The following is a 13,162-nucleotide window of genomic DNA, read 5'->3' as shown; positions in this document are numbered from 1 at the left end:
TATTTTAATTTGAGTGTTGAGTGGACATCTTTGTGTGGATTTGCATGTTTAAAGTGGGCCATGCCACTGTTGTTATGCCAGTAAAGCACTGACATGTGCATTGAGCCATCAAATCTGTCTGTCTTCAGGGACAGCTCTAACTGCATTGCGTGGGGTTGAGCAAACGATGAGCGGATGACTGGGAATACACCATTATTACCTACCGCTGTATCAATATAAATAGATCAATGCTCTGCTGGTCCGCTGCTATTTTAGGATGCAAGGAAGGTAATCAGGAGTTCAATGCAATATCTAATTGTATTGCATCTTCTACTCAGACTTAAACTTACAAATAATTTGCTACAAATGAGGCCTTTCCACCCACTAACCACAGGCAGCACAAAATGCCTTACGCATGCGCGTACGTGTTTGTATTCTGTGTAGACATGGTGGTAAGTAGTTTGCCTCTATTCTTCTATTTCCAGCCAAGAAGTATGACAGTGGCGAAAATCTTAACATCACTGGGATCACAAAGGACCAGGCTGGAGACTACGAATGCAGCGCTTTAAATGACATTGCCTCTCCCGACACCAAAAGAGTAAAAGTCACAGTCAACTGTAAGTACATCTCCTTCTTCTTCCTTGGGTTCCCGTGTTTTTTTGTGCACCGGCTTTGCAGATCCACGATCCCTGACGATGCACTTCAAGAAAGTATACTATCCAGAAGTTTGAGAAAGTCGAGAGCTAAAGAAGTTTCTTAATATTTAATGCGAGAATTCCCTTTTTGTCGGTGCATGTAGATGATTAATTCACACTAAGGAAAGGTCTGACTGTTCTAAGCACTATTCCATTATGCAGGTAATGAGTCTTTCAAAAGTGTGAGGAGACAGTAATGAGGAGCCAGGGCATTAATGAATGATACTGGGCTTTAGCTGTCGTGGTCACATAGAAACCACCACTTGTAAGTAGAAGCAGAATTCGGGTGCTTGACTATTATTGCCATTCCCTTTTCTTTCAGAAGTGCTCCTTTGCTTCACTGTTATTCATTGAAGTTTCTGTATAGATGCCCTCTGCTAAATCTCACTTTTGGAAAAGCTTATCAAGCACTCATCGACAGCGATGTGGGGAGGGAGGGAGGGGGAAGTGAAAGAAAAAAGGCTCGTCTTGGCCCAGTTAGTGAGTCGCATCCAGAAAGCTAATCGTGCAAGTTTTCTAATTCGGGTTTTAAGAAATTGACACGTACTTTTTTATATTCATTTTCAAAACGATTTTTAATCTGTTTCTGCAGATCATCTGTATCCACCTCCATGTATTAAGACAGTGTTCATGCCCGCTTTGGTACAAAACCAAGAATTGTGGCCATTATTTCTGGGTAATGCCTGGCTCTAATGAGCTGGGTCTGAGTGAAGTTTCAGAGGCCAGTTATTTATAGCTCTACTGAGACGTGGGTTCAAGGATGAAAAGTGCTTTGACAACTGGCTGTGTCTTTATGGTACAGAACAAAGGAGATGTTCTCTGTGATTGATAAGGCATGTCATAGTCAGACGCTGAATTTTAAGCTGAGACGGCGGGGTTATGTGGGCTTAGCATTCGAACTGAGTGAATTGATTAGGAAGACTTTTCTTTGCTGTCAGACATAGTCTTCACAGTTTGAGCCCCTGAGCCATAGTTGGGGTGGGAGCGTGTTGTATTTGGTCAAGTGCTCAGGCCTGCTGGACAGTTATCTCAGGCTGCTTCCGCCATTGATTCGCTCGTTGCTATTGATCTATACCGCAGACGACAATGATCCAGATATCTGTCTGTGACTCCTTTGATCTTATTGTATAAATTGGTTTCTGAGAACTATTTATAAATTTCCCTTTGATCTGATATTTTACATAATCCTTCAGTACAGCAGATATTGAGTTGCTCCGCTTCACAAATAGAAAGTGTCTCTATTACAAAAGAGTTAAACGTATGGACCAAAAACTCTCGCACATTACATCAGCCTGCAGGGTAATGAATAATTAGTTTTTGTAACACAGCCAGCCTAACTGCAACACCTTTATGGAATATGCTATAAAAATGAAAAATGTAAAGGAGACAGTTTGTTGGACAGTGTTATCAAAAGCAGCAGGAGGATGTTGAGCGATTACTTTGAAATGAGATTTTTAGAGTCGATGTCAGTTGAAAGCCATTATCTCCAAAGTGTTTCTTTTCAGGAATGAAGTAACACAGCCTTCAGTGAGGTCGATGATAATTCATTTTTGAAATAATCCAATGGGTCTTAAAAGGGGTTTTTTTTGTGCGCTAGCGAAGTGGGAAAAATATCACCTTTTATAAAGTGGCACGCAGTCCTTAAATTTAGGTGAAGTATCGTTAAAGATCCAGATGCTATAAAGTCATTGCCGAATGACCAATTAAGAAGAGGCTCCACAGTCGCCCCTTTCTCTTAATATAAAATACACAAAAAACTTTCATGTAATTTAGGAAAGGAGGCATACCCTGCACGAGCTGTCTTAAGAAAAATGAGCTTGTGGATTTGTTTTTCCACTTTACATGTGCAGTACCATGGCAGTGTGTTTGGGATCATTGTCAACAGTACAAGTGCATCTGCGAACAGAGAAACCTTTGTGCATTTCCAGTATTTTTTGACCAAACACCAACAAAATATTAGAGAAATGCTTTTAACTTTTCACACATTCGGACTCGTAATGCTGGCATCGTCACACCTCAGTGGCGGTGCATCTTACCCCCCAAAACACCTAAAGTATTTATGATTTTTTTGCAAGTTTCACATTCTCAAACCCATCAGGTGGGCCAGTTCAGAGATTTTGCTGGGCCCGTTATGGCTCTCGGGCCATTGGTTTTGCACCACTGATTTAGAGAGACAGCTTGATGGGCATCCGCCGTACACATGAAATATCTGATAGAGCTCTTGTGTGACATGTATACACATTTTCATTCATAATTTGTGTGCAGTAAGACTAGAAGGTGTCTGATAAGTGTTTGAGCAGGCGCTGTACATCTTTGGGGCCACCCTTTCAGTTATAAATAATGGATTTCATAATTATTTACATGCTGTTTGAGCTACTGCAAACACTGTCAGATTTTTCTAGCCTCACAAGCATTTCACACACGAAAGGTCCTGTGTTTTATTACGGCTGTTTAGCATTCAAGGTGCTGAATAGGTAACAGAGAAGAAGCAAAAAATGCAGCTGACGTTAAAGAGGCAGGACTTTGTTTGTCGGCTTCCTCAAATGGGACTGAAAAGTTCTTCAATATTTTGTGCCCTGTAGCTTCAAATAGTCAGCGACTGTTTTCAGAGCATTTTGTCAGTATGCTTTTCATGCTTGTATTTTTCATCAAAGTTGCCTCTTCCCTTTTCTCTCTGCATGGTGACTGGTGACACATGTGCTCATCTCTAAAGATAAGGAAGCAGAATGAATGAATTAAAGTTGTCCATTGGAGCGACTGATTTGGCCACAGCAGGCAGAGCTTTAGCCAGCTGGTGGCCACTCTTCACTGCCTCCTCTCCTCACTGGCACACTTCTCCTCCTGTGAAGTAAAAAGAGAAGCATTTGGATTGTGTCCCAATCTACTGTATCATTCATGCTCTGCTGTCACACATCAGGCTGTATTCACCAGGCACCCAGGAGTGTGGGCTATTGATGAGGGGCTGAGCGTATTAAAATCTGTATTAAGATAAAGACATTAGCTGACATGGAAACTCAAACAAGAGAGAATAATTATGCAGCAAGAAGCAAGAAATTAACTTTATTAAAAATATTACACTGCATGGACACGTGCTCATACAGCTGTTTTACAGCTGTATGTCTCACAAAAGAAGCCTGCTAATTTTGTGAAGGCCCTCCTGGGAGACTGTGCAGGTGTCAGTTTAACTCTCTAACTTAAACAGTACACAGCACAGAAATTCAAATATTCTTTTTGCTTTTTTATTAAGTCACTCAACACTGAACTATGAATCATCCGAGCATAAAAAACACACCTGACTCTAAGAAGTGTTTCTAAGAAGGGAAGGGAAACAGGACGAAAAGCTGAGGTTTGCCAAATTACACAAGAACTAGAATGAAAATCAATGACAGCAGGTCTGATGGAGTCATGAATACTAATATTCGGTTCAAATAGTCAGAAGTGGGTGTCTGCAGCCATCTGCAAAACACAGTGGGGGCTCTGTTTGGTTTGGAGCTGCATTTCAGCCAGTGGTGTCGGGGATCATGTCAAAACTAAAAGAATTATGAATGCAGAAACGCACAGACAGATTTGGATTCGCCCTGCGATGCCATCTGGAAGCCATTTCATTGGCAGCAGCTTTAATTTCAGAATGACAATGATCCCAAACACACTGCCAAAGTCGCCAAAGCACACCTTTTACAATACTGGCAGTAGAAAAAAGAAAAACGCACAATGGAACATTACAAATCATGGATTGGCCTCCCCTGAACTCTGGATTTTCGATCATCTTGACAAAGAACAAAGCAAAAGGCAGCCAGCATCCAAATAAGAGCTTTGAATGTTCTTCAAAAAGCTGAACTATCTGTGAAGACTACTTAAAGAAATGACGAAAAAGCTTCTTAGCAAAACACAAAGAAATGAGAGGTGGAGTAACAGAAAGGGCGCAGCGTTATCGTTCGATATTGTTAACGGTGTAAGCGGCTATCGTGGCGTGCTTTGACCCCATTATGGTATCACCACTGATCCTCTTTTTTTCTTGCTAACAGCAGTTAAATGAAATGAATTCATATTCATCAGTTAGTGAAGTCTGTAGTATTTTTTCCTTCATCATTCTAATAAGACAGCATAGGATTGAGTGACACTGACATTTCAAGGGTTAACAGTCTAATTAAATACATGTCCAGACAATTTTGTTCAAAACAATGGCGTTTTTCAAAGCTGTGGGTATAGCTGACCTCTGGGCTAATTGCAGATTAGGGCCAATAATTAAAATAAGCAAACCAAGGTAATGAAAATAAAATTAAGCTCGAACATATTTGCAGTTTTAATAACACCGGGCCACTAAGCCTGCCATTTGGTTCTCTATGATAGGAGGAGTTAGAGGCAGACGTTCGCAGGCATTGTCACTGCCCGAGTGTTAAGTCCAGTACATGTAACCCCAGCATGGATTTCTCTAAGGCTCAAATGTCCTACCTTCATGTGGCAGCATTAATTAAATTATGGCCTGAGAGGGCTTCTTGCCTTTATGCTCCTGGCGATAAATGAACGGCGACTGAATACTTTTATCATCTAAACCTGAACGATGGCAGTCATCCATAAGGTCGCACTAGAATCAGATTGGCTTAAAAAACCCTACTTGGCGAAAGAATATTTCAGCTGTGATTCTACCTGATGAAATTTGATCTCTGACCTACTTTTTAAAATTTACATATTCATCTTCACTGCAGGTGGGTGCCGTTACTGGCTGAAATTCTCACTGCACAGTGTGACTCAAAAGCATAAATATCACATCTAGGTGGTTGAGTCGGAGGGATGAATGAAAAGGAAACCACCGTGGAACACCTCCGCCTGAGATAAAACGCTGGTGTTTGATTAATTAATGAAGCCACCTTGTAGCAGATTGAAGGCATCCATCACTAACACTACAGATAAAACAATAACAGAAGCCTGTTTCTGTTTTAAGACGAACAATCAAAGGTGTTTGACCTCGCTTTCTAGTTTAGGGAGCTCTTTTCCTCCAGAGAGAGGTGTCGGCTCCTCTTATTGAACGAGTGAGAATACAGGGTTTGAACATCATCATGTTGCAAGATGAGATTTGACAGTTTGCACAAACTTTAGTCACACACGGAAGAAACGGAGACAGCTAACTGTCTTGTCGTGCTACGTTTTATTTGCCCGTCACTGTTTCAGTTGCTTCATCTGAAGCTGTTTGAAATATCTAGAGGGAATTTGATAGCGTGGCACAAATGTTTACATAAAGATTTTAACCCTAACTCAAAAAACTCTGGACAAAATTTTACAGAAAATGTCAACTTTGCAGATATCCAGATGTTTTGCAGAAGTACAATTTGGCTATTATCTGAAATAAGAAGCACGAGGAGGCGACATAGAGTCAGTTATTCATTTATTTTACGTTTATCTTCTTAAGATGAACTTAAGAAAATGAAATCAGCAGGGTTCTTTTAGGACTCTTTTACATGCTTTTACATTGGGCTACATTCCTGTTAATTTTAGCTTATTTAATCAAATAATACGTTTAAATCATGCATATATTCACCTGACCTACATCTCTTAGAAGCTAAATATAAAGGCACTCCATTCATTATACCTCCACCATGAATGTAAATAAAGCTATAGAGAAGTACTCGACTGCTGTGAGATCCTTCTGAATTTCTCCTGAAGCTTGGGAAAAATAACTCAGCGATGCGATAACACATCTTTTCAAATTCAAATTTGTCACACACACACAACCATACACAGTATGACATGGGGGTGAAATGCCTGTAGCTGTACAATGCCCGACCATTAAATGACAGAAGAAAAGTTTTACAATATTTACAATTTACAGGTTACTACAAAAATTTACAAATTAACTTAGGAATTTACAGTAAAGAATGTGCAAATAGCAGAAGAGATTATAAAGATAAGGATTATAAATTATAGGAATTATAGGATTATAGGAAATGTGTGGTGGTGCGTGTGGTGACGTGTGTGAGAGTCCAGTCTTATAGTGACGTGTGTGGGAGAGTCCAGTCCTACACCTGGTTCAGGGCCCGAATAGCCTGGGGGAAGAAGCTCCTCCTCATTCTCTCTGTTTTGGCCTTAAGGGAGCGGAAGCGCTTCCCAGACCTCAACAGTGAGAATAGTCCATTGTTGGGATGGGAGAGGTCCATCATAGTCTTCCTAGCTTTGGACTTGCACCGCTTGGTGTAGATGGACAGCAGGTCAGGGAGCTCTGATTGAATGATGCGTTTGGCCGAGCGCACCTCTCTTTGCAGGTCTCGTCTGTCCTGCTTGGTGCAGATGTTTGCCGTCAGGACGCTCTCGATGGTGCAGGAGTAGAAGTTCTTGAGCACCTTCAGTGGCAGATGGAAGTCTCTAAGTCTTCTGAGGAAGAAGAGACGCTGACGGGCTTTCTTAACCAGGGAGTTGATGTGGCAGGACCATGACAGGTCCTGAGTGATGTGGACACCCAGGTATCGGAAACTGTCCACTCTCTCCACTGGCGTGCCACTGATGATGAGGGGTTTGTAATTCCTCGCCTGCTTTGTAGTGAAGTCCACGATCAGCTCCTTAGTCTTGCTGATGTTTAGGAGGAGGTTATTTTCCTGGCACCAGGTCTCCAGGTTCCTAATCTCCTCCAGGTAGGCCGTCTCGATGTTGTCGGAGATCAGGCCCACAACAACAGCTTTGTCCGCTAAGTTGACTATTTTCTAATTTACGTTAGCAACCATTGCATTGTTTTTCCTGCACTTTACGCATTCATTATGCTGTTTCTTAAGGTGTATCTTGAGGCAGCTGAAAAGTTTATTGTGTTCCTTTGCAGCGCAGACAAAACGCTTTGAATATGATTTATAATCGGTTGAGATAACTTGTGCTAAATCTGAAGTATTTCCAACAACAATGATGATCTTCTTTGAGGGACAAGCTCTTCTCCGTCTGCTGTGGCAGACATTAGAAGTTTGATCTCTGTCTGTCTTTTAGCATAGCTTCAGTCATCGAGTCATACGAGTCCAGGAAAGTTCAAGTTGCTCAGTGCTGGGAACAGCTGTGATTGGCACATGCTCAGGTGCCACTTGATATGCTTTTACTTTGTGTTCTGTAGCTGGAGCGTGTGTTTTTATTATTGCTCAATCGTGGTCATTAAACTGTGTCATCACGCCCTAAATTAACATTATTGGTATTTACCAAAATGATTGTAATGTTTTTGTAACGATTAACCACCAATATGTGCAAGCTCGTTATTCAAAATGATGGTTTTATAAACAGAATGTAATTATTGTCGTTCGCCATTATTTTCAAATTTACTGTTTTAAGGCACAGTAGAATTTTTGATTAAGATGTAAAACTAGTTATTTGCTTGCATTCCTGAACAGACAGATTAGTTTTAATGGTTGATGTCGTGCTTGATTTATTAATGAGCTCTCAGAGAAGTCCAGTGTGCCGCGAATAAAAATGTTGATTACATTTCAGTGAATTCAGTGAGTTTTATTTTTTAACAGGTTTTTTGACAGATTTCTAAAAAGTATTTGTGTTTTCTCTTTTTAACTAATTTGTTAAGCCCTGTATACAAAACTTTTCTCCAGGAGCCAGGAGGCTTGTCAAGTTAAAAGGCATCAATTACTAAAAGGTTGAGGTGAATGTATGTAAGAGTTTGCATGTATAATTTTTACCCTATGTGGATTAGAGAAAATGCAAAATAAATTCAAACTCGTGGACCCAGTTTGTTTGTTTTTAACCATTGAAGATGTGTGCTGTACACAGTTCAAAGAAACGATTGAAAGCCCAAAATTCCCATTATATTCATGCCCACGGTGAGCGTATACAAACTTCTGACCGCGTGTAATTTTGTATGACAGCATCCCTCGATTCAGGCTAAAGCTTTAACCAGTTCAGGTTTGTCTTCCTTTTTAATATCACTTTGGCTCCTTCGTGGCAAGCTTGCTTGTCAGAGTGAAAGCGTACCCTGTATGCTTCGGAGTTTTCCAGCCATTTTTACGCCTCCTTCCTCCTCCAGTACCCTGCAGCTGTGAATTCTGCTCACATATTCGCCATGGCTGTGATTGTAAAAAGAAGAGCACCTCGCTCTTTCCTGCTTACACTAATTGTCCAGCAAAACTGTGATCATTTTAATCACCATACACATCAGAGCTGCTGTGAGCAATTTAACCAGTGGTATTGATAGCTTTCTGAAAAAAATAAATAAATCAGAATGCAGGAGCACACTGCGAATACTTCTAATTCTTTACATCACCTGGTCTTTTGTTTGCTCCTAACCTTCCTTTCCCTCTAATACCCCAGCCGTCCAGGCCTGTTTGGAATTCAGGCCCCGGCCTGGTAGATACACCCACAACATGCTCCTCTGCTGACAGAGTGGTTGTGGGGAGTCACGACCATCTCTGATAAATAAGAGACTAAAGTTGTTTACTTGTGTTCAGTAGACACATCTTCATGACCACCCAACATTACAATGTCAAGTAATGACACTGGAGTAAACAGCTATTAGCGGCGTGTGGGCATGCTTTATTTATTTATTTATTTGATAGTTATTGAATTTACAAAGAATCATTATACACCATAACAGCTGCATAGAGGTATGCAGGATTTATTACATTTTGCAAAATGCAATGACCTACATACTGTGTGTCCATATCAGGCTCAGCGCAGCGGTGGATGGTGAGGTTGAATCAAAGGTGGAATAAACGTTCATCGCACAGTTCAATGAAAACTGGCGTCGGGAGTATTTTCAAATCAGACACGCAGTCTCCGTTGAGCGTTTGTCGACAGTTTGCCCTATCTGTTGAAATACTGTGGCTTACGATTCAAAAGAGAAGGCTTCCTAGAATTGGATTCTGATCCAATCCTAAGTAGAGTTAAAGCCAGTACCCTCAAGCTGTTTGGATGTAAATCCATCTCTCTACATCTCTCCAAAGCTCTCGTCTTGATTGCTATTTGGATTCCTTGCTGCATGAGGGGCATGAATAAATGAGCGGAAACTTGATCTTCTGCAGAATAAATGTTCTGGCTAGTACACTTCCTTTTTTTCCCTTTACTTTTAAACATTGGCATCCCATTTTAGTGACAAAATAAGTAATAATGTTGAGCGCAAGGTGAATAACATCACAGGCTTACATGAAATCGTCTATAACATGGTTATTATGTTCACACAATCGGAGATGACTTACTGCGCTCGCTCGTAACAATAGATTAATGACATTTCCGCGTGTGTCGACTGTACCATTGTCTTCATCGGAACAGCTCGCCAGCTCGTGTGTATTTAGGAAGATAGGTGAGGATCTGTGTACCTTGAGCCATTTAGTGTTAAACACAGACAATAGATTGAATCCCTGGTGTTGTCGACCCACACAGTCCTACACACTAAGCTGGTTATTTATATGCCTCGCATTGTATAAAAAGAAGGAACACAATGTTCCCTAGCTGTTCTGAATAGAAATCTTAATGAATTAATAAATCTTGGCAGTAGAACCATTCCTGACTGAGGGGGGAAAAAGCAGGACAAAGAAGCCCACAGATGGCAGTGGGGAACAGTGTCTCTGTGTGTAAGCTGACAAGTCATGCACTGATGAGTCCATTTCTTAATTGCAATGAAAACTCATTTTCAAATCTGGCTGAAGAGGTAGGGTTATTAATTGATCTTTTAATTAAAAAGCCTGCGTTCTCCGGGTTCTCTTGGCAAACAATAGTATGTAGCTAAATAAATCATATTCATCCTTGAAGCACACCAATTAATCATCAATTGTCACACGAGGATTGTTTAAGGGACGCTACTCAGCGAAGCCTTGTACATTAAGGTGTTTTGCTTTGTGAGCAAACCCTGTCCATTAATAAAGGTCACACTTGTTATGTATCTTTAAAGTGTGTGTATTTGTACAGTTTGCATAGACATTTGGAGACATCGGCTTTGTTTTGATAATGCAGATGTAATGGCTTTTGGTTCGTGATCGATCCGTAACTGCCCATTTGTCACCTGCCAGAGCCTTACACTCCTCATTTTTCTGCCATGCTTGTACTATTCCTGGACCCAACCGCTCACCCCCATCTGGTGGAGCCACCGTGACTTTAGGCATGATTTACAGCACCACCCCAGCATTCCCTAGACATTAAATTACCTGGATTATTGGGGCTTCATGGTTTTTAGTGCACTGCTTTGCATTACTCTCCAAAATCCGGATGGTGTATAGCACAATATATGATGATATAAGATATGCCAGCAAGGTAAAATTGGACTTATTGGATTGTACTGGGTTTTATGGTTGTGATCTGTCTTAACAGATCGTAGTGCCAAGGTCCAAATTGGGAGAACTTGATAATATTGATATGCATATAAAATTATAGCATTTTGCAATACCTGCAATGCTATAAGAGAGATTTTTCTATATTAGAAATCGCTGAAAGACAATTATTGGACCCAAATTGCTTTTTGAATTTGTCCATTTGCAGAAATACAACTGGCCTTCAAGAAAAGCTTTCTATTCTTAGTTACCGCTCTTGGAGTTTTGCAGCCTGTAGTGCTCGTATTGTATGCTGGCCAGTGGGATGATGCATTTACATGGTTCAAGTTTTCAAATTAAGTGCAGCAAATAGAAAAATGCTTAAAAACATTTGACTTTGCCTTTGCAAATAACCAACATCAGTTCCAACTCCACACTTTTTTGAATACGCGGCATGTTGCACGACTGGATCGCTGGTATTATTATTATACTGCGCTCTGTATTTAGAGCTGTGCTGTGGAACGGATGAGCACCTGAAGTGCCTAACATTTTTAACAGCACATTTTTCAATCCTTTCATTGTCTTCGTTTGATTTTTTTATCTGAGCATTTTAACCAACTACTGATGGAGAACAGTAAACCTAATTAACTATAAAAATAGGAAATCCTTTGAGTCTAATGAAGAAAGCACAGTGTTCATTTGACAAATAGCTGATCCAGCTGGTAATATATTAAAGGGAACACAGCAAAATAATCCAGAGAGGAAATGCACATTTAGAAAAACAATTTTCCAGCAGTTTTGTGGTTTGTAGTTCAGGGTCTATCCCTGGGTCCGAATGGATGTTTAAAGATATGCACATAAGCTTGATTGGTCAGCGTACCATAAAAGCAGTGAGTGTGTGCTACATTTTTCACAGAAAGATTATTTGCTAAACACGTCTGCAATGCTCGATTCAGTCAAATCCAGATAGTCTGAACAGTGTAGGTAATCATTTTATTAGAATCGTGGTTGTTTCTCAGTTACTTTTCATAAAACCTCTCCATGCAGGGCGGCCATGAAAAAACCCTCCATGCAGGAAAAACCCTCCTGGTATAATAAGAATGAAATAAATAAAAATGTCTCTATGTGTGAGGTTTGAAGTATTGACTCACCTGACTGAGCCACCCTGTCCACTGTCCTAGTAACTGTACAACACGACAGCCGGGTCACCCTGGTGCTTTCAGAGCCTTCAGATAATCGATGGCCCCGCACAATACCACCAATGGAGGATTACGAGGACTTGCTAAGCCTCTGCTGGTCAGCATACTACATTGATTTTGTCATACTTGTTATTGGCTTATATTTCTGTGCTGCAGAGTACTGTTGCAATTTTCTCTGCTTCTTCTCATCTTTTTCTTTAAGTACATCTGTTCTGTAAAGCGCAGTGTCAGACACCAGACACTCTGATGTTACTTTATTATGTGCTTTAGAAACTTTTGTTTTCTTTTAGTTGCTGCAGGTTGTTACTGCTCCTCTGCAAAGCTGTCTTCGGGTGCAGTAACCACTAATGCTGGTAATGTTTAAATATAGCTCTGAAGTAATCTGTGATGTTTGAACAGATCTTTGAAGTTTCTGAAGCAGAAAAATTTTGAGTTTAGACCACAGACACAAGGGTACACACACCCACAGTGCACATTCACACACAACATGCACAGGCATCCAGTCAAGGTCTACTAATACCCCCCCAGCATGGGGTTGAACATTTCATGCAGTGATAAATGAAGAGGAAGAGCCCTAGCATAACCCATTGCTTGATTCACTATCTTAAGTCCTTCAGATTATTCAGCAGAGCAACAAAAGAGGGAACTAATGGTATAATTGGCACACATGCAAGGACAGAAAATCAACATACGCTAGTCCTATGAATGTGCTCATTAGGATGCAGAGGAAAGGTTGGTGGAAGGGCATCCATCATCACAGAGCACACTGTGATCTTTGTGTGCCTCTCTTACATGATTTTATGACACGTGTACAAATGATCACATGCTTCGCTTTCACCTTGCCCAAATCTGTGGCATTCCACTTCATCTATCTGCGCTGACTGTCACAGGCTGCAGGGAAAGACTGTGCATGCATTGGTTCCATGCAGCTCTTCAAACCAAGGCCGTCTCACAGAAAGTACTGAATGATCAAAGGTGAAGGATTTGTAAATCTAAGCGGATAAAACACATGAATGCTATCCTGTTCCGTAGGAGTGAACCAGATTATGTCTTCGTTGAATTTCCGTTGTTTTGGGGG

The 13,162-nt window shown here is 40.7% G+C and overlaps 1 protein-coding gene across 2 annotated transcripts in view; it reads left to right on the top strand.

The window, feature by feature from the left end:
- negr1 (neuronal growth regulator 1) overlaps positions 1–13,162 on the top strand; it is a 165,360-nt gene that overhangs the window by 102,826 nt on the left and 49,372 nt on the right. For both annotated transcript variants that reach the window (XM_026142485.2, XM_026142484.2), the window contains exon 4: positions 465–596. In XM_026142485.2, coding sequence (XP_025998270.1) covers positions 465–596 — 132 coding nt within the window. The remainder of the gene's footprint in view (positions 1–464; positions 597–13,162) is intronic.

This window comes from Astatotilapia calliptera, chromosome 15 (genome assembly GCF_964374335.1).
Source record: "Astatotilapia calliptera chromosome 15, fAstCal68.1, whole genome shotgun sequence".
Taxonomy (NCBI): domain Eukaryota; kingdom Metazoa; phylum Chordata; class Actinopteri; order Cichliformes; family Cichlidae; genus Astatotilapia; species Astatotilapia calliptera.
This window is presented reverse-complemented; position numbering and strand designations above follow the sequence as displayed.